The 21,036-nt window shown below is 50.1% G+C and overlaps 1 protein-coding gene across 1 annotated transcript in view; it reads left to right on the plus strand.

Annotated features, from left to right (window-relative positions):
* PLEKHN1 (pleckstrin homology domain containing N1) overlaps positions 1-19,085 on the plus strand; it is a 42,270-nt gene extending 23,185 nt beyond the window's left edge. Inside the window, exons 7-16 of the mRNA XM_073316827.1 lie at positions 751-900; positions 1,697-1,777; positions 8,435-8,504; positions 10,248-10,402; positions 11,678-11,878; positions 12,483-12,746; positions 13,685-13,837; positions 14,647-14,859; positions 16,292-16,340; positions 16,969-19,085. Coding sequence (XP_073172928.1) covers positions 751-900; positions 1,697-1,777; positions 8,435-8,504; positions 10,248-10,402; positions 11,678-11,878; positions 12,483-12,746; positions 13,685-13,837; positions 14,647-14,859; positions 16,292-16,340; positions 16,969-17,144 — 1,512 coding nt within the window. The 3' untranslated portion in view covers positions 17,145-19,085. The remainder of the gene's footprint in view (positions 1-750; positions 901-1,696; positions 1,778-8,434; positions 8,505-10,247; positions 10,403-11,677; positions 11,879-12,482; positions 12,747-13,684; positions 13,838-14,646; positions 14,860-16,291; positions 16,341-16,968) is intronic.
* The last annotated feature ends 1,951 nt before the right edge of the window (positions 19,086-21,036 follow it).

Consider the following 21,036-nt stretch of genomic DNA (forward strand, 5'->3'; position numbering starts at 1 on the left):
ACATGTCTCTGAGTTCTTGAGCTTTTGCATGTGTGGGGCCTTTTAAAAGGATGTAATGGTGGGTGTGTTTAATGGAAGAAAATAGGAATGAGCTGTAATGATGGAGAAACCTCGGGAAGTTCAGAGGTTAGGCTTCAGCTTGAATGAACACCCCAAATCGTGGTTGTTTCTGCATATTTCCCAAATCTGCAAAACCTTTCGAAGGAAGAGGGTGGTTCGGAAACAGGACGAAGGTCAAGAGCTGTGTTTTTTCTTCCTGGCTCTGCTACTGACCCCATGTGGGATTCTAGGCCAATCACTTCCTCTCTCTCAGCATGCATCCAGCGCTTTTCATACATAGAACAGCCTTGGAGAACTAACCACATTTTACAGACAAGGAAACTGAGGCAAATTATTATTAATTCTGGGATGGAACTCTTGTTTTCACTCCAGGTTTTTACTCTTTCCTGCTTCCAGCCAAGCTTGAAATATATCCTGAGACCAGCTTGTCTTCTAGTTAAACTCTCCCACTCTCAGCGATAGTCCTGCAATGCAAATATGCTAAATGATGGAGAAGAAAACAGTTAATGGAATTTTCCAGACCTTAAAACGTGGTTTAGTTTAGCTTCCAGTTGAATTTGCGGGGGGGAGGGGACAGCAGGCAGGGGAGGGGCTCTAGGGCTTGAGAAGGTTCTCGCATGATTAGGCTTGGTTTTTCCATTCCTTCCACCTGGTTCTCATGCGCCTGCTCATTGTTCCCCATTTCCTTAGAGCGACTGGAAGCAGAACTCCATAGGGAAAGAGGAACTGAGGTGGTCTGTGCAGAACATGCCTGTCCAGGAATGGAGAGGGACCCAACGGGAGTCCCTAGGTGATGTCCTCTGCGTCTCCAAAGTGAAGCTGCAGCATTTGCCTTTCCAGGTAAGGCCCTGAATTAATGAAGTGACTTGCTATTGCCAGAAAAAAGTTAATGATCCAGTAACATGAAAAAAATCTGTCTGTACAATGAGAATCCAATAGGGGGTACCATTTTCTTCAGCCCTCCTCCTCTTCGCACTAGCAGGCTCCTCCCACTCAGACCCCTTCCCATATTTGTCCTAGTTACTAAAGCAAATCTTCCGTCCTGCCCTCCCGGCCTTAGCACTGCAGGCAAGGAAGTGCCTGTGTGTCCCCTGGGCTGGCTGTGCCTCTTGGATCAACACAAGAGCCACTGGGCATAGCTAGAGAGCAGCACCAGACCAGTCGAGGTGCCAGGTGTGTTGTGATGTGCAAATTCATGACTTGGGTGTGTGTGTTGAAAGAGAGGGAAAGCAACAGCTTGATTCATATACTAAAAGAAACGTCAACCCCCGCACCAAATTCCCTAGAAGGAAAAATCATAGGCCCCTGATCCTGCAAACACTTCAGTGTGTGCTTAACTTTGCACACATGAGCAGCAATTGCACTCAGTGGGATGACCCGGGCGTAAAGTTAAGCATGTGTGTAAGTGTTGGCAGGGTCAAGTTAGAATTTTGGAGCCAGCTGGAATCTTGTCTGGAAGCTGCATTTCTGGCTGTTGTGGAAGAATAAGGGCACCTATAATTCACAGACCTAGACCCTGCCCGTGGAAAGAATTCAAAGCCTCTCACTGATGTCCATCCGCTTTGGATCGGGCCCGCCGTTAGTTGTTTCCCATTGCCTCTTCTGATGCTAACTCACCTCCCCTGGGCTGTCTCAGGAGCAGCACGACAGGCTTTTGATCCTGTACCCGTCCACGCTGGTGATCGTCTCCGAAGAGCGCAATGGCCTCTACTTTAAGGTACGTGCATTTTCAAGACCTTTCTCTTCCCCAAACTCCCTTCACTTTATTTCGTTCAGGCCCCCTCTGCTCTTCTTTTCTTTCTCTCCCTTTGCCGCAACCCTGTTCTGTGTCCAGTAAGCCAACACTGTGGCACAGGGATGTCGTAAGGTATCCTCCCATGAGAACCACCTTACAAAAGTCCAGGGGGAAGGGAGTCCACTGCCTGGGTATTTCAGTGTCTGGGAGGAGGCAGCTTCTATGTTTAGTTGTGGCTCAGAACTGGCTGGGTGGCAACGCTGCAATCCTCTCCAGCTTGAGACATACCCTGCAATGCTCCCCAGCAATCTCCGCTCACCTTGGGCTGGCTTGCAATCGCTCAGGCAGAGATGGCCCGCGTGATGCAGGGTTTCTCGGGGGAGGGGCACAGGGCGTTGGCTGGCTGGAGCTGAGGTTGCTAGGTGTATTGGGTTTGCTTGTTGTCTTCACTGAATACATTTTACCGTAAGCTGAAGAGTGCCGCACAGGGTACTGGGTGAAGAGTGAGGATCCAGAACAACATCTGGACCTGCCCATAAAGGCATGAAAATCTTAGTAGCAATGGGAAATATCCATGGCGTTTCCCTACTGTAGTCAACACTGGGCTGATCTCTACTGGTGGGAGCAATGCCAGGAGCTCCTGTGCAGATGGGTGGCTGCAATTCATAAGAACATAAGAACAGCCACATTGGGTCAGACCAATGGTTCATCTAGCCCAGTATCCTGTCTTCCAACAGTGGTCAGTGCCAGGTGCCCCAGAGGGAATGAACAGAATAAGTAATCATCAAGTGATCCATCCCCTGTCGCCCATTCCCAGCTTCTGACAAACAGAGGCTAGGGACCATCCCTGCCCATCCTGGCTAATAGCCATTGATGGACCTATCCTCCATGAATTTATCTAGTTCTTTTTTCAACCCTGTTATAGACTTGGCCTTCACCACATCCTCTGGCAAGGAGTTCCACAGGTTGATAGTGTGTTGTGCGAAAAAATTCCAAGCACCATGCCATCGAGCTTGGCTTTGTAGAGGAGAGAGAGGTCAGAGGAGTGGAGAGGCCAAGTGGGGAAATTCTGATGGGCCCAATAATTCCAGTGTTGACCCTGCACAGACTGAGTACCCCATGATATCCTAGCGTGAGCCAAGCTGCCAGCCCTTTGCAATGTTTCAGTGGGTTTGCAATGAGGTGGGAGGAGTTTGCTTGTCTCCTACAGAAGATGTTGGAGGGAAGAGAGTCAACAGAAGCAGAAGGGACAGAGGGCTGGGAGGGGGTCTGTATTTCTATCCTCTCACAAAGACAAAGGTCCTGGGAAATGCCCCTCACTGACATACCATACACAGTGGCTCCCTCTTGGCCCTGGGAGACGGGGTGGGGACATACTTTGGAAGCCAGGAAAGGAATGAGCAGCAGCCTTAGCATCAGCTGTGACTGTAGCCGGACACTCGATGCTCCAGGGGCTGGAGAAGAGGGCTGGGACTGGGGTGAGGGGAGAAGGAATCCAGTGATAACTTTCCCCCTCCCCTCCAGAGAACACCCTACATTTGGCGAAAGCAACTGAGCGATTTTGGCTGCTCGGCTTGAAACCCCTTAAAGTGGCCTGGCTTTCAGAGAGCCTGGAGCTGAGTCTAGGGCCCCTTTAAGAGATCTCAAGCTGGGCTTCTAAAATTACTAGTCACTTTGGAAATCCTAGGCCAGTGGTACCAGACCCCCCGACCCCCTTGGCATCTCCTTCCCGCCGGGGTAGCCAGGCTTTGCTCCAAGGTAGTTCCTCTGGGTCGGAGTTGATGGCTGTGATTCATCAGGCTCGTGAGATTGCAGCAGGGACCTGCTTTCCCACAGACATGTCAAGGCACAGGATCCTCCTGCCAAGGCGTCTGCCCTGAGTGTGGATGCTAAGATCCAGGGCGATGGGGTGGGGAAGAAAGCACCAGATCCTTTTCCTCTTGGGCTCCATGCAAATGGCAGGAGTTGCCGTTGGCGGCGGCTGGGGTGGGGGTGGAGGGGGGCGGTTGGGGAAAGTCAGGTCCCCCTGGATGGAGCAGGTAGGTTCTGACTCACCTGTGATGGGAAAAGGCCCCCGGGCTCGGCCTGGGACTGCAAAGCAGGAGCTGCCTGTGCGTGTGAGGAAGCCAGCTCTGTGCCAGAGGAGGGAGAGAGGAGCCCAAAGCAGCTGAGGTGGAGGCCGTGGGAAGCTGCCTGTGTGTTTTCCCCACCTGGGGATTGCTAACCTCGTTCACCGAGCGAAGCTGAGCACGGGGTGTGTGTGAAGAGATCTCAGCCCCTTCCCCCGGCTTCGCAAAGAGCAATGCTAGATGCCCAGTGAGGGGTCGGCGGCTGAGGCGGTTCCGACCAAAGCAGCTCTCCCCAGGCCACGACAGCGATGCCCCCTCAGTCCTTGTGCCACAGGAACCGGGCTCTGACGACTCCTCCCCTAGCCTAGGGGCTGCCTCGAGAGGAAGGAGTCCGAGGGGGATTGGGCGCTCAGCAGCTTGCCGCGCTGGGCCTGCACTGCCCAGGACTGCAAACAGAACTGCTCTTCTTCCCTTCGGAGTCGGGAGTGAACAGCGAGGCTGCTGACCGAAGCTGGAGATGCCCCCACGAGCCAGGGGAGCGTGTGGCTGGGAGAGGGAAGGGGATAAAGTACTGGATAATCATGCGCCTTTTCTCCCAGGAGACACTGCCCCTCGCTTCCAGGCAGATAGGCCCATCCCTTGCTCTCGCTGAGCGACCTCCCTCCCTTCTTGCTATGCAGGCCCCTCTGCTGGCCACGGGCCTGAGGCAGCATCTACCAAGCAGCTGGCACTGCCTTCTGGACGTGTCCCGGGTTCGGTGCCGTGAGGGGGTCTGTCGGACGCAGCATTGATGGGCCCTGGCCGAGGCTGCAACCAGCTCTCCTCAGCTGCAGGGCAGATTACTCCGATGCGCTGGGGCTTTGGAGACTGCCGAGATGGGAATCCCAGAGGCTCCCCACCCCCACCCTGAAAGCTGCCTTTCTGTACCAGGCTTGCCCACAAGCAGGAATGCCGGGCGTTGCTGAGGGCTGGCATTATTTCCCCACACTTGCTATGCTGGGAGGGTGGCAAAAGGGAGCCGTTCCCTGCCTACGCGGGCTGAGAATGTTCTGCACAGCAGCAGCTTTCCCAGCCGCACGCTCGCAGTGCAGTTAGTAATCAGGGTGTGGTTACTCCAGTCAGACCGAGATGTGCTGGAACAATAAAGGTACCGGCACTCTGAGCCCATTCCCAGCACCTTCCAGCCCAGCGCCTGGCAACGCTTCACACCCACGCATTCGTGAAAGCCTCACAGGCAGGGAAGTAATATTTTCTTATCCCGCTGGGGAAACTGAGGCACAGAGCAGTGACTGGATTTTCCCTAGCAAGGTCACACACAGACCAGGTGTCAGCGCCAGGACGAGGATCCAGCGTGGGGTAGGATCAGACCCCAGGAGTCCTGACTTTCAGGTTTCCCCTGTTGGTCTAATCACTACCTCACTGTCCTTTAATGTGGCAAAGAAATGCCCCAGGAGACAGTGTACGGCTAGCTGCTATTACAGAGGCCCCAGGACCGTGGAAAGAAGCACCCAGGACTACAGTGAAACTATTCTAGCGCCATTCTTCAGCAGACCCGGTTTCACATCAGTGGCACTGTACAACACGGCAAACATCCGGCGCGTTCCCAAAGCCAACCTTCCCCACGAGGGCCAGGTTCGCAAAGGAGAATGAAATGTGCCAGCCTGCACATTTTCACAAGTGATTTCCATGCAGTGCGCGATGAACAAACAGCCCTCGATTTCGGCACAGAGCAAGAACCTGCAGGAACATATTTTCACGTTGCAGTGGGGGAGGTTTAGGTTGGATATTAGGAAAAACTTTTTTACTAGGAGGGTGGTGAAACACTGGAATGTGTTACCTAGGGAGGTGGTAGAATCTCCTTCCTTAGAAGTTTTTAAGGTCAGGCTTGACAAAGCCCTGGCTGGGATGATTTAATTGGGGATTGGTCCTGCTTTGAGCAGGGGGTTGGACTAGATGACCTCCTGAGGTCCCTTTCAACCCTGATATTCTATGATTCTATATTTGATTTCTGCTTATTGCATAGTCATATCTATTCAAAATCCCTCTTCACGGCAGCCAGAGGGGCAAATCCAAAGGGGTGTGGAACCCAAATGGGATGGGGTGTATGTTCTGACTCTACAGACTCATTGGTGGTTTCTGCCTGCCTCTGATATGCATGATAATTATATATGCTCAGAGCCTGGATCTGTATTGTCCTGTGCCTTGTGCAGTGACTTACTCCAGCATAGAGGGTGTTGTAAAATGCTACTGTTCTGGTTTGGGAGCATTTCACACCTGCTCTGCACTGTACAAGGCAGCTGAGAATCAGGCCAAGGAGCCAATTAATTGGGATGTATGGAAAAAATTATGCACTAATGAAATAGGAGGGAAGATCTGGCCCTGAAAGAACAAGTGAGGTCTGGAAAATTTTGAACTGCACTGAGCCATTTGGGTACACTGGGCTAAAGGTAACTCCTCGGACCTCAGTAGATGAATTTGGCCTTTCAGTTTGGAATCAGTTCTGCCCATCTCCTGTTCATAGGTGTCCCTTCCCCAGCCTAAGTGCTAGGGATGTCTGCATGAAACTGGACCTTTGTTTTTTAAGCACTCATTAGTTCCTGGGTCATCTTCCCCACTCCCAGGTCACTAGCCTCTCCAAGAGACAACACGACTGGCTGCCATGCAAATTGCTCTTCGCTCACAAACAAGACTGTGGTGACATCAGGCTGCAAGTAAACAGGGCTCTTAAGAAACAAAGATCCTGGTGTCCTGCCATTTCCCCTACTTAAAAAAAAAGAGAGAAATACTAAAAAATAAATAAATCTCTTATGTGAATTGTTTCCAGCGAGCTGCGGCTTTACAATCCAGGGGTCAGCTGCTCTTATAGGGACCGATCCTGCATCTGTTGTGCACCTAAAATTCAGTGGAAGTTTTTGGGTACTAAAGGAAAATGGGGTTTAGACCCTAACTGATACCCTGACTGTAGTAGCTCTTGGGAGAAGTTCTCCTGAAAGGCCATGCCACTGATGTAAAGACACTATCAAACCCATGGCATATGGTAGCTCCTGCTGAGTTCTAATCCCTGCTCTGACTGTCTCTATGCAAGTCACTTAACATCTCTTCTTCAGTTCTCTTGTTGATTAAATGGAGAAAATAGCACTTCCCAGGCTGACCTGTTGAGAGGATTTATGTTTGCAAAGCTGGACAGTCCTAGGTATTTTATTTCACCACATGCCACTACCACTGTATATGATTTATTTAGAGAGAAATCTCTTCAATGACACTTAATGGCACGTCAAGGTATATTAATCCTTAAACTCATAACTAGTGATAATGTCCTCATTAGTCTTATTATTCTGTCCACCAGACCAAACAAAGTGTTGTCCAGGGCAATGTTTACAATCCATGTGGGGAAACCAACCAGAAAATCACTAGAATTTGAAAATAGTGGCACGGGAGAAAGCAAAAGTTTTCCATAGGTCAGAGCTCGGCGACTCCTTATATATAATTTCCATGGCTTGGGCGTTCAAGCGACAGTCACAGTTTTTTTAAAGGCATTTTTTTTCTGTGCATTATGTGAAAATTCATAGGAGAGACTGGGCTCGTGGCTAAGTCACTGGGGTCAGACTCACCTTCTGGGTGCAATTCCTGACTCTGCCTTGTCTGTGTGACCTTGGGCAAGTCACTTAGGGCCAGATTTTTAAAGGTATTTAGGCACCTAAATACTTTCTGAAAATTCTACTCTAAGGGGCAGAGTTTTGAAAACACCAAAGTGATTTAGGTGCCTAAATCCCATTGACTCTCAGTCAGACAAAGGGCTTGTCAGCTCAAACAAACTGTGGCAAGCTGGGTGTGAATCTACCCTGCACTAGCCTGCCACCCTCTAACTGTGCACATGCACCCTGTGGACGCGTGTGAACAGTTAGTTAATGCACTTTGAGCTAGTCCTGCTTCAAGGAGGACTAGGGGTTTGTCTACACTGAAGCGGTGCTGATGTAGTGGTTCAGTGTAGACGCTATCTACACCGAAAGGAGGGTTTCTCTTCTCAGCGTAGGTAGTCCACCTCCCCGAGAGGTGGTAGGTAGGTTGACGGAAAAATTATTCTGTTGACCTAGCGCTGTCTACACGGGGACTTAGGTCGGCTTAACTCCGCCGCTCAGGGATGTGGGGTTTTCACACCTCTTCTGTCGACCTAAGAGGTGTCTGTGCTACACTGCCACTGAGGCACGTAGCCTAATAGTTTGTGTAGGCAAGCCCTGAGTCACATTTGAAAATGAGACTCGATCGCTTAGGTGCTTTTGAAAATTTTGCCCTTAGTCTCTCTCTTCCTCAGTTCCCCATCTGTAAAATGGGGATAATACTGCTTCCTTTCTTCCACCTTTGGCTGTCTGGTCTATTTAGACTATAATCTCTGCATTGTCTCTCCTGATGTCCGTGTACCGCACCTCGTACAATGGGAGCCTGCTCCTAGTTACAGGTTCAGATGCTACAATGCAGACAAGGACAGCTTGAAGTTTAAAAAGTAAAAAGAGGGGAAATGTTGAATGCTCTCATGCTGTGGAATTCTAAGCCTGTTCCTTTCTACAAACAGGGAGAACTGCCACTGAATGCAATACAAGTTCATTTTGAAGAAAACCAAAAAAGCTCCTTTCTAATAGAAGGTACGTGACTGATGGATACTGCGTTAAGAACAGTCAGACTGAGTTATGGGAATCTGATTCAGTCATTTAAAATTTAGGTTCCAAAATAAGATCTTCCTTCTGAGCTTTATTTTTATGTAGAAGGGTGGTGGTAGAGTTCCAAAACTTAATCTGGGCAGAAATGTTTGCTTCAATGGAAACATATTTACATTGTGCCAGTGAAAAGTCTGTGTTCAGAAACCATTTTTTACGACTGCGTGAGAGCCAGACATTGAAAATGAATTGACCCCGTACAAACAGGAAATGAAATTTACTAGTCTAATTTCACTATCTGAGCTGTGTGAAATACAAAAATAATCCAACAGCAGGCACCCCATGATGACAGCGAGACCTGCTCGACTTTTATTTTTGAATTTTGACAGGAAATTTCAGTGAAATCTCAACTTTCTAAATGTTGATGATAAAACGGAATTCAGAACAATTTTCACAGTTATTTTTTCCTGTTTATTTTTCTTCTACTACACCCAGTGATTTTAAAGCATCATTATTTGACTAAACATTGAGAGGAACAATTGTTATGATTGTTTCTTTATCTTGACTGTGTCCCCTTTTAATTTATGCCTAAACTTAAGTACAGTAAAAGCTGTTTTATTCGGCACTTCACCAACTGGAAAGCTCTATAAACTGGCATTTCTGATCTTCATTGAAATGCTGGTTTATAGTCAGGTTGGTGAGGGGCTGACAGGGTGTTGGGGCATGGGAGGGGGTGTGGAGTGCAGGCTCTGGGTGGGAGTTTGGGTGCGGGAGGGGGTGTCAGGTGCCAGATCTGGGGGCCACTCACCTCAGGCGGCTCCCCGCAAGTGATGACCTGTCCCGGCCTCTGGCTGCTCCTAGGCGGAGGTGCAACAGATGGCTCTGCGCGCTGCCCGTCATTGGCTGGCTGTGCAGCTCTCATTGGCTGGGAACCGTGACCAATGGGAGCTGTGGGCAGCAGTGCCAGCACGCGGAGCCACCTGCCATGCCTCCGCCTAGGAGTAGCTGGAGCCCAGGACAGGTCACCGCTTGCGGGGAGCCACCGGAGGTGAGCACCTTCCGGATCCGGCACCCCGCACCCTCTCCCAAGCCTCAACCCGCTGCCCTGAGCCCCCTTCCACACCCAAAGTCCCTCTCAGAACCCGTGCTCCATACCCCAGCCCCACATCCCCTCCTGCACCCTAACTCCCTCCCTCTTAGTTAACTGGCATTTTTTACTTTTTGGTACCCTCCCTCCCCCAACATGCCAGATAAAACAACTTTTACTGTATTGTAATTATTGAAATGACATATACATAACTCTCACTTTTTTTAAAAAAAGAGAAGATTTACAGAATTCTGTGTCTGGTGAACTAAAGAGAAAGGTGGGGGAGGTCATATTTTTTATTGGACCAACTTCTGTTGGTGAGAGAGACCAGCTTTCATGAACTAAGTTTAAGAACATATTTAATTCTCTTTAATAATTCAAAACCTGTAGCCCAGCAGCTGGCCCGTTGCTGAAATGCCGGTGCTGATTTTTCCAGGGTAGATGCACAACAGGGGAAATTCACCCAGTACCAACGTCCGTGCAGCACTTACGTCCTACTTACACCTTGTTTTGGTGCCTGGACCTCGTGCAGGGGAAGTTAGTCCTCATGCTTACAGGGGAAGTTAGTCCTCAGTGGATTTCAGAGCGGAGAAAGATAGACTCTCAATCTGCCTCATTAACCATGTGATTTATTTTACTTCCAGGCCGACTAATAAACTCAATCCAGGTCATTTGCCCCAGCTACGAAGATTACCAGGAGTGGTTGTACTGCCTTAAAACAGCCCAGTTTCGAAATGCTGACTCTTCCCTTTCAGGATCAGAAAGCTTCTCGGGATCAAAGCCACCACACCTTGGGCAGGTAATGTATATTTATTGCAGGACAGCCTGGCAATCAGTGCGTGTCCTCAAGGACTCCCAGCTGTCGTATCTCCAGTCACATGAGACTGCCCTGACACACAAGACTGCTTTGAGTCCCACCTTGAAAGGCACTAACGAAAGTCTTTGATCATTTTAGATTATATTTAGAGCCCTATAAAAAGCAGATTCCCGGCCATAGATTATGAATCTGTTGTGCAATTTTAATGATGCATTGGTACAATGACAATAATGGTGGCTTACAAAGGTGGCAGCCAGTGCTTAACTTGTAATGGAAGAGGTGCTGGGACTCACGCAATTTTTCTGCTTTCATAAATGAAGTAGCAAGCCCCGAGGTGCTAGGGCTATGAACTGCCAAGCCTAGAGATGCCGGGGCTCAGCCCGGGCACAAATTAAGCGCTGGTGACACACCTCTCCACCCTCATCCCCAGCTCATCCTGTTCCATTTGCAGCGGAAATGAGTTCAGGGCTTGGGAATTAGCAGAGGACATTTTCCCCCTGCTGAGCGTCTCGTCATTTAAACCTCAGCCTGCTCGTTTCTTAAAGATGGAGAGTTAGTTCATCTGAGCTGCATCTGCACTGATATGCCCAAATCAGCATTAGGGCAGCAGCTGCCAGCAGAAATATATGAAGGGGAGATGGGGCTTAGATGTCAAAGGAGTCTCATTAGAAATTACAAGGATGGAGTAAAGGTCAATGAAGGCCCTTTGATTCACTCTGACTCTCATCACCCCACCCCCTGAGACAGTCCCACCCGCAGCCTTTCCTCTCCCCACTCCCCAGAGCAGTCTTTCACCGAATAGCCCAGCATGGCAGTGAGCAAAATTGTTTCCCATCTGATGACTGGCCAGTGTCCAATGTGCAATGAGTTGATGGGTTTCACTCCAGTTCCCGAGGGTGACGTGTCCCCGCCGCACAAACCACCATCGCAGCTGGCCCCCGTATAGCACCCTGGTTCGCAGTTCATGGGCACTTAACTCCTCTCCCACACCTGGTGGGCAGCGCCTCCCTCTCAGGCTGCCAGCGGAGTTTGCCATGGCCCTGGTCTGTGCCTAGTGAGGGGACTGGGCTGTCAGGCCAGCACCAAATTCACAAAGACATTAAAAGCGCAGCCAACACTAACGTGGCATTGCCCATGGATCTGAGGGCGAGCTGACCTCTGGGGGTCTCTGTCAGAGCCTGGGGGATGTTGTGGGGAATGGATGAGCCTGAATCTACCAATGAGCGGTATTGGTATTTTTAACCATGCCCAATGTAGTTCCCAGGCAGCGGGAGAGGCTCACTCACCTCCGATGGGCGGACAAACTCCTGGACGTCACGAGGGAAACTTACCACCTCAACCCACCACTCCCAGCACAGTGGCTCCATCCCTGACCAGCAATCATTTGTTCTGATGCCTGAAGGCAGAGTGACCGTGACCGAAGACCCGCTGTCCCCCGGCTATGCCCAGCCTGTCCATGTAAGTGAGGTCTCCAGGGAGCCTGAGGCATACATAGGGAACCAGTTTTGACGTTGGGGAGGAATGGGTGTGTTCAACAGAAGCGGGGTTGCGCCGCTGGCCAGTAAAGCTGAATGAAAGCTACTTATTGATGCACTGGCCTGACAAGTAATTTAAATGCAATTAACCAGATGGAATAGGGGCCACTGGCTTAATTTGGTTAAACGAGAGTTTAGATCAGCAAGGGAATTTCCAAAGCAGTTGCGGGGATTGGACCTTGTTTCAGATCAGTATCCTCATTAATATTACACTAGAAGTCTGTATTAAATCCACACCAAAAAGCTATGTTCAAAGAATGGTGAGGATACAATGGGAAGGCACTGAAAGGTCAGAGACTCTCCAAGTTAAAATTACCGCACACCCTTAACTCTGCCCCTTTGCCTCTAGGAACTAAAATTCGTCCTTTAATTGCACAGTCACCTGATAGTTCACGCTCACTGTAACACGAGCATGTGTGTATTCTGGTAGGTGTGTGCCTAATCACGTCTGTGTGCCTGTGGGTGACGTGTGCCCGGACTCTCCCTGTTAGGACAGCTGGTCCACAGCATTTGTTGTCTTGTTTCAGTGCCTGGCAAACCCCAGCTGGCCAAGTACCGGGATCCCCAAACCAGAACTGAAGAGGGGCGGCAGCGCTCGCAAGTCCAAAGGCAAATGTGGACCTGCCCAGCAGCCGCAGCCCAGCAGCCAGGACTCGGAAAGGACTGTGTTTAGCCTCATTCCCGGAAACCCCAACCGGGAGCTGCTGTCGCCAGTGTACAATGATCCCTACTCTCCACGGAGCTCCCAGCAGAACCCAGGGGTCCCCCAGCTGCATCTGGACTCGAACAATGTAAGGGCTTCTCATCTCACTGGGATGCAGATGACGTGGCGGAGGCCTTTCTGCTCCAACGCCAGCACGCTCGTGGTGGGGAGGGGAGGGGACTAGATGGACCCAAGGGATTTGGTCACCTGCCGACAGAGGCATCCATATTTCTCTCCATGCTCCTGCCCTACATTCTGCCTCACTTCCCTTAAAGGGCAACTCACAGGAACTTACTTCCACAATAGCAGGTGTTTTGGGGGCAGGAGTGAGAAACAGGATGGGCTCATCTCTGCTTTGGATGGAGCGAGGGCTCATTAACCCCTCACTTGCTCCTGGACCCTGAGCCCGAAGGCTGTGTGAGTGCTGCTCTGATTGGAGCTCTGCTGGTAAAGAGGGGTTTACATGGTGAAGGGGGCATTATTGTGGCACAGGACAGGGCATCTCCTCTTTCTGAGCCTTTCCGAGATAAATCTGGTCTCTAGAAGATCAGAGAGGCAGGACCAGCTTTAAGTGTAAGCAAAGCAATTAGCCACTGCCCTCCGTGCAGGCTCTGTAGCTAACTGGCTGATTCTAGCTCCAGTTACAGATAGGAAAGCACGGATGTAACCTTTTCTTGCAGCTTAGGGCTCTGTACATTGTGAAGGTGGTCTTGGGAAGAGGCCAGCGGTATGTTCTGCACTGCCTTAGTGCCTGTGGTCATATCTGTTTCCATCAAGCTGTACCAAGGATAATAGCCTACTACTGGTTCACAAGCAAAGGAGTTACCCCGTTAACTCCAGTGGTTGCTGTTGATGCTGAGTTCAGTCCCCAGTGATACACAGGTCTAGAGCCAGAGCTCTGTGATTCCATTACTTAGGACTGCGTTGCTTTTGGAGTTAGAATTTCAGGGGAATCCCACCCCACGGCCCTGAATGAATCAGTGTGTCTGCGAGACCTGGCGTTAACTTTTTGACTCTTCCTTTCAGCGGAATCAATGGAGCTTGGGGGAAAGTCAGACTCTGGCAGCTCCCAGCTCTCTGGAGAAACCAGCCCCGCCCCGCTCTCCCGTGTACGCTGACCCCTACACGCCAACCCCCACCTCTGGGGGCAGGGTTGCAGACTCTGACTTCCTAGAAGAGGTACTATATGTATGTGACCGTGGGGCTGCCCAGGGCAAGAGGAGTCACATCCTTCGCTTAGTACGCAGAGCTTTGGCAGCATGTGACCCCAACAGAGCCGTGCCAGGCACTGCGAGGTTTTTTCCTGGGCGAGTGTTCCACAGGTCTGGAAGTCTGGTGCCTGTCCTCTTTGGTGACCAGCAAAGCTCTCTGCCTGTTGGCTCTGGACTGAAGCAGTGAGGAGCTGGTTTCCTGTCTGGATCAGGGTGCCAAGTGACCCAGAGATGAGCAAAAATGCACCAAGACTGGGATGGGGGGAGGCGGTGAGCTTTGGTTTCCCCAAACCAGGGTGACTCAGATATAGGGACCGCTATCTCCAAACCCTGAGTTTCAGCAGTGTTGTGCGGGGACGTATAGATGAATCAGTGAGCTCATCTCTCATAAGCTGCTGCCATTTCTGCACCATCTTGCTGATAAATGGCGGCTCCCTTTCATCTCCCCTTTTCAGAGCCCTGAGCTGCCCTTCAGTCTCCCCCCCGGCCTTGTGATGTGGCACAGTGTCCCATCTCCCCATCCTCGTGCCTGGCCAGGATTCCCTCTGGAGTTCCTCGCCATTGCTCGGGGGCATGGCTGAGTGGCATGAGGCTATTCTCCCTCCCCCATCGAGGGCTGCGTGAGAACTCGGTGGAATTTAAAGTTTAGACCCTGAACCTCTTTTTGTGGCTCTGGTATCTTATTGAGACATCGGGGTAGGTGGAGGTGGGGGGCAGTCAGAGAAGGCCCCTATCCAGGGACGGCAGTTACCAAATTGGGATTTGTTCTCGTCTAAGTTCTTAAGATGTCATGGTCAGACTGGCTCAGAGCAGCTGAACGGCTATGCAGAAATCCCAGGGGCCCATCACCCTCCGCTGCAGAAGAAGACCTCCCACCCGTTGCCCAGCAGCCACAGTAGAGAGCCACCGGCAGCGCAGAGATACAGCATCCCTGGCACCTCGTGTCACTTCCCGCTGGCACCTCCCTCCGATGTTTCCTGTTTTACAAACGTGAGTGCCAAGGTGGAGAGCCTCTGATGGCGCCTTTGGGTTGCTCCCACTGCCGCCAGACATGTTTGTGCCCTCAGGGCCCAGATTTTGATGCTAGGCATGTCTGGGCACCCCTTCATTTCTCAAGGGCATTCCTCTGACCACGGAGCAGGGCTGGCGGGAGGTGAAAACATCTTTCAGAGACTGTGCAGCATCGTCCTGTGGTGACCTTGCGTTGCACAAGGAGGAGACAAATGTCTTGATGCTGAGATGGTACCTTGACGTGGCCAGTGGTAACAACAGCATCCCTGGTGGTCCATGCCAGAGTAGGTCAAGAAGTAGGCTACTGCCCAGATCCAGACTGGGGCGTTATGTAAAATAAGAGTGGGTTTGCTCCTCCTGCCCCACTGTGGCTTAGAGTCTGCAGGAGTGTTGGGTGTGATTTCAGTCCACGGCATGGGGAAAGGGATGTGCAACTCTGGTTACTTTATTAATAAGGAGTCATATCCCAAGGTCCTTATTTATGTCTGTCTTAGGCGTTTATAGCCCCCAGTTATCGTAGTATCCGAGCGCCTTACAATCTATAATAGATTTCTCCTCACCGCAGTCCTGTGAGGTAGGGAAGTATTATCCTCATTTTACAAAAGGGAAACTGAGGCAAAGAGAGGCTAAATGACTTGGCCACAGTCACGGGGGAAGTCTGTTCCAGAGCAGTGACTTGAATCTAGGTCGAGCTAGGTTAGTACCCTAACCACTGGACCATTCTCCTCTATATTGTAAGTTTTCCTGTAGTTATCATCCCTACAGAGCCTGAGCTCGTTAGCACACATGTCCCCACAGGTCCCCACACAATAGGGTCAGTATCATTATCCCCAGTCTGTAGATGGGGCACAGAGAGAGAGAGAACAGAAGTTCTGAATAGCCACTATTTTTAGTTGAAGTCAATGGGAGCTATGGATACTCAGCAACTCTGAAAACCAGCCCCTAAGGGACTTGACCAAGATCACCCAGGGATTCTGTTGCAGAGCTGGGAGTTGAATGCAGATTGCTGAGTCCCAGCTGGGGGACTTAGCCACGAAGCCAGCCTTCTGCAGCATCCTTGCTCCCACAGGCTGCAGGGGGCTGAAGATGCAGCTCCTTGTCCAGGGGACATCTACTGCCCTCGAGAAGCCCATTTTCCCAGCCCAGGTGTGATGCATGCCCAAGAGCAACCTCTCTGAGTGACTAAGAAAGGATGTGGACGGGGTCCAGCTGGACCTGCCCATTATGCCAGAAAGATGATGGTTACAATGCAGGGGTGTAAAGTATTTGACCCTCAGGGATATAACCGGGGTGCATCCTGGAGGATTTGGAGGTGGGAAGCTAGAAAGCTGCGATTCCTTGGTGAGAAAGATCCCGGCATTGACATCCCAAGTGCTAAGAGACACCCCTTGTCACTATTTCTTTCCTCTAGATCCCCTCCATGAGGGAAGAATTTCTGGGCTCCTCACTGCAGTCCTCAGGTGAGTCTCCCAGGAGACAGAGAGAACCACTGACTGGTTCCAGTACAGTGCAACACCAGCACTAGATTTCTGCCTCTCGTCTAACAGGGCCCAGCCCAGCTGTATCTCGGCACTTTCTAAATCTGCCAGCAGCTGCTGTGTGTTCTGCCACCCAGGCTGCATGGTTGGTGTCTGCCATCTTCGGCTAGTGACAGAAAAGGCCCCTTTGCTGTCCCTGGGCTGCATCTCTCTGGCTTACGCTGGGGTTTGCATTTGACACAGGGCTTTTGCTAGATCCATTGCTTCCCAGTGGCTTCTCAGTGGCCACGTGACAAAGAAAAACAACCCGCCCTCAGTCGTGGCTGGCCTGCACTCTCTGTAGGAGTCTCAGCAGCGAGACCAAGAACTGTAGGGATAGAGCTCTCCCCAGGAGCTGGGCCATCTGGGGCTGGGGCAGGGCGGTATGGGCCAAGCATGCTTTGCTGATCCTTCTCTTGGATCTGCTCTCTGAGAGCTTCAGCTACCAGTTCTCTCACTGCAGCCCCTTACCCTGTTGCATATTTTTGGAAGAGACTTATAATAGCATAGAAATCCTGGAGCAATCAATGTAAACTACTTTGCTGGTCTCTCTTTCTCCTCTGATTTGCAGAGGGAAGCGCGGGTGTTCACAACCTGCCCGGGAGTGGCCACCTGCGGCACGACTCTGCCTATCACGACTACGCAGAACTCCAAAGCTTCCACAGCGACTTCAGTTACGACAACCTCTGGGAGGCTGAGGAGCAGCAGGCCAAGCCCTTCTGCTGCCAGCAGGTTTATCATGTGTGAGGGCAGGAAGTCCAAGCAGTGCTCATTAAAACTCCCGGGCCTGCCCCACCCTGACCACCCTGCTCTCAGCCATGCCTTTTAGCTGTGAAGCGTGTAAGGTGGGTATCGAATGAGCGGGGGGAAGGATCCCTACAGTGACTGGGTCTCCTGTGTGAGCTGAGCTCTGGCTCCGGCAGGTTTTCATCATGTTGGAACTCTTCCACCAAATCTTAATACGATGCCCACGAGCACGAACAAGACGCTACGAACCCTAATGAAAAATGAAGTCCCTCCCCACCCCCCAACATTTCGACAGTCCTAGGGGGATCTTGGATGCTAGGCACTCTACAGAAACCCACTGCCCCGGCTGTGTAGGGAACCGGATTTCGTGAATAGCCGTTGTTCCATGCAGTAGAAAAGAAGCCTAGCTACTAATCACGCTCCCTTCAGCTAACAGGACATTGTGTGTCTGGGAAGGCCGGTGACTCAGAGGGGATAGAAGAGGAGAAACCGGTCATTGGATGGGTTAGCTTGTGTGTTCAGTATTAAAGAGCTATGCATTGGGAGACCTGGTCGCTTTCCTTTTCAATGGAGCTGCTTAGTTGGCGACATCAAGGATACCTTTAAACCTTGAGTTCTGTTGATTAGTCAGACCTTTGCCCACTAAGCCTCAAGCCTGTGAAGACCTGTGAACATTCACGATCACCTAAAGTCTGCTGCGTGGGTAAGAACTGCACTCGGCCCATTGACTCAGTGCAAAAGTCAGGGCTGGCAATAGAGATAGGGTAGACAGAAATCCTGGCCTGATGCACAGGCCCTGCTCAAGCTAACAGAGGAGGGTCATGTAGGGTCCACCTCTGTCTCTGGACCCCGCTCAGTCTTCCCTGCCAGTGATGGCTCAGAGACTGTGGTGATGGGTGCCAATGAAAGAATCTGCATAGCTTGGCCAGCATTGAGAAAGAGACGAAGAGGAAATCTGTTACCTGTGAAGTGCTCCAAAGGGCATGTGTTTTCAAAAGAGTTCTCCAGGTGAGGATACCCCTGGATCCCTCCATGAGACTTTTTCTTTTCTCTCCCATTCAGACCTCTCCAAGTTTACTGAACTCAATCTAAACTCTGCCTCTTGTTTGTCTGGGTGGGGGTTGGCAGGAAATCATCATTAAGCAAAACTCCTGCATGATCCTCTGAACGGTCCAGTAATCTAAGGAACGCTGGTGACCTGAGCTCCCCTCCAGGGCCCTTAGGGGAAGGCAGAAGACCACTGCACAAAAACCATCAGTCCTGAGGGGACAGTGTCTGAGCTTTATCATTTTCCAGCCGCTTTAGCCGGATCCTTCAGCACATACAGGGTCAACAGCAAGCCAAGGTGCTTTACCCTATGCTCCAAATTCTAACCTGCATTCCCCAAGCAATCTGTAGAACAAAGCATATTAAGGAAATCTTTTTCTTTCACCAGTAGAAGTGAAACAAGCCACTAGACTGGTGTACTTGAAACTTTTTTAAAAGGTAATGAGCAAAGTTTACACGTAGGTTTTGAGTGGAATATTTGTATTTAATGTGTAAATGTGGGTGAGTTAAAAACCTATTTAATTTTGTAGCTATGGACTATGAACAATACTGTGAGACTTTCAGCTGCCAACACATCTGTGCTGTGTGGGATGGTTGGGTCTTCTAGCTGTTTTTGTTTTGTTTCAGGTTTACTTTCATATTGGGAGGGTTTATATATAATAACACTGAGAGGAGCTATTTATTATGAACAGAATTGCACTGGGGAATGTCAGAGGCACATAGTTTTCTGGGATGCAGCCGGGCTCACTGAACGTTGCTGTGTTCACTGAAACCAAAGACCTTTTTCAAGATCTAGATTTTTATATCTATAATAGCAGAGATTGCAATGTATCAAAATAATTTACTATAAAGTACTCTGGTCAATTTCTGCAAGCCTGTACAATTCTAATAATAATACACACACCTTCTTCAGAACTGAGTCTCTGTTTGTCCTCACCTGGTTTAACTGAGGGATTGGTGGTTTTCCTCTGTGTTGCTGTCCTTCCTTCCAGCACCTGAAGGACAAAATAACTTTTCCCCATCCCCCAAGTCTTTGAGGCACTAACTGGAGGAAAAATTTTCAGGCTGCCGATAGCCTGTGCTGCTCACTTTAGATCAGTCATGTGCAAACACCTTATCTAGGAACAAATTCCCTAGTGTGTTTTTCAGGAGATGGGATTCGTGCCAGAGGCTGGAGCTCCAGAGTTTACAGACTCTGTTTTGTCTTGCTGTCTTTGACTGATCCTTGCAAAGCACCTTTCCAGCCGAAAGATTCCAAAGAATTAAAATTGCTCAACAGATTTTACTGACTGGGATCGGTTTGCCTGCCTGCGAAGTTTATCAGTTATGCTGGCTGCAGTCCAGTAATACAGGAAACTTGCATAGGGCCAGCACGAGCTGAAGTAGATCGTAAGTGATGCATAAACCTTTAGCTGGACATTTGCCCAGGAGTGGATTTCACTCAAGAGGCACCTTCTCTTGCTCTCTTGTTTCTCAGTCTTTCAGACTAATCTAGCATTCTACAGCAGCTGTGACCGTACCATCTAACTAACATTTCCAGGGTGGGAGGGGGAAGGAAATCAATTAAGGCATTCTGGGTGGAAGCATTGAGTGGAAATAAAGTTCCAGGCCCATTGGGTGAGTGGATTGAAGGACAGACCCAGATCTTCCAAGGTAGAATCAGTGGGAGTTAGGCATCTAAATGCCTTTGAGGATCTGGATGTCCCTCCGGGCTTATTTGTCCCTCCAGGTTGGGAACGGTAGGTCAAGCCATGGATTTGTCTCTGAAGTCCAGCTCAGTGCTGTAAGGAGGAGCTGGGACAGTGTCTGCACTGGAAGATTTAAACACTTGAACTCAGGGGCAGCATTTAGGCCCAGCTTTTTAAAGCTATTTAGGCTCTGTTCTGCTCGACTGTCGATGGAATTTAGGCACCTGACTGCCCACTTTGCTTTTGAAAACGAGACTTACATTCCTAATGCAATTAAGCATTGTGACGCTGAGCACAGGAACACCTAAAGAGCTTTAAAAAGCTGGGCCTTAGTTACTACAGACCTGGGTACTGTAGAAAATGCCTGTCATAGGGAGAGATTTGATGGCGGTGAAAATCTAGTGTATTTATCCCTGTAAGAAAAGATTCCACCAAACTGCATTGTGCGGCCTGCTGATTGTTGGGGGATTAGGAGTTATCACCCTGTCACTGAAATACAGCCGTCTCTGGGGTGGAACCTGGCAATCCTGAAATGGCACACAGTAACGTAGCACAGCCGTTCAGGATAGAAAATGAAGCCTACCTTATCCAGAAGCAAGTACAGACAGGATAGTGTGAGGCAGAACGTAACAACTGTGATATCTTGGCCATATTCCATGCTGGGTAATCTTGCATAAAACTGCCATGGGGCTCTAATGACCACAGTGCCAGGGCCTTAATCAGATGTCTTGTCTGAAAGACAAAACCTCGGACCCCGTTGCCCCTTCACGTCATTCTGGGCTGTTAGTTCAGTGCTAGCAATGGGAATAGTGCCAGCTATTGGGGAGAGAGAGCCCTCATCCCTGAACATCATCGTTTAATTGATCTCTAAGACCTGGGCTACAGACGGTTTTTGTCCTGGTAGAACTAAGCTGGTTAGGCGGGGTGCCTTTGCCTCATAATCCAACGAGTTTATAATGGTACGGACCTGACTGTGGATGCAGTTCTACTGGTATAGCGTATTCCCTTTCCCATAGAGGAATATGCCACTTTTATACTGATGTCACTGCATCTGACTCCACACCTTGGGGGAGCAGGGGGAGGGGATTGTACCACTTAAGCTAAGCCAGTATTATTAAAGTGGTAGCACTCTTGTGGGTGGACGAGCCCTAAAATGG

This window comes from Lepidochelys kempii, chromosome 18 (genome assembly GCF_965140265.1).
Source record: "Lepidochelys kempii isolate rLepKem1 chromosome 18, rLepKem1.hap2, whole genome shotgun sequence".
NCBI classification, from domain to species: Eukaryota; Metazoa; Chordata; order Testudines; family Cheloniidae; genus Lepidochelys; species Lepidochelys kempii.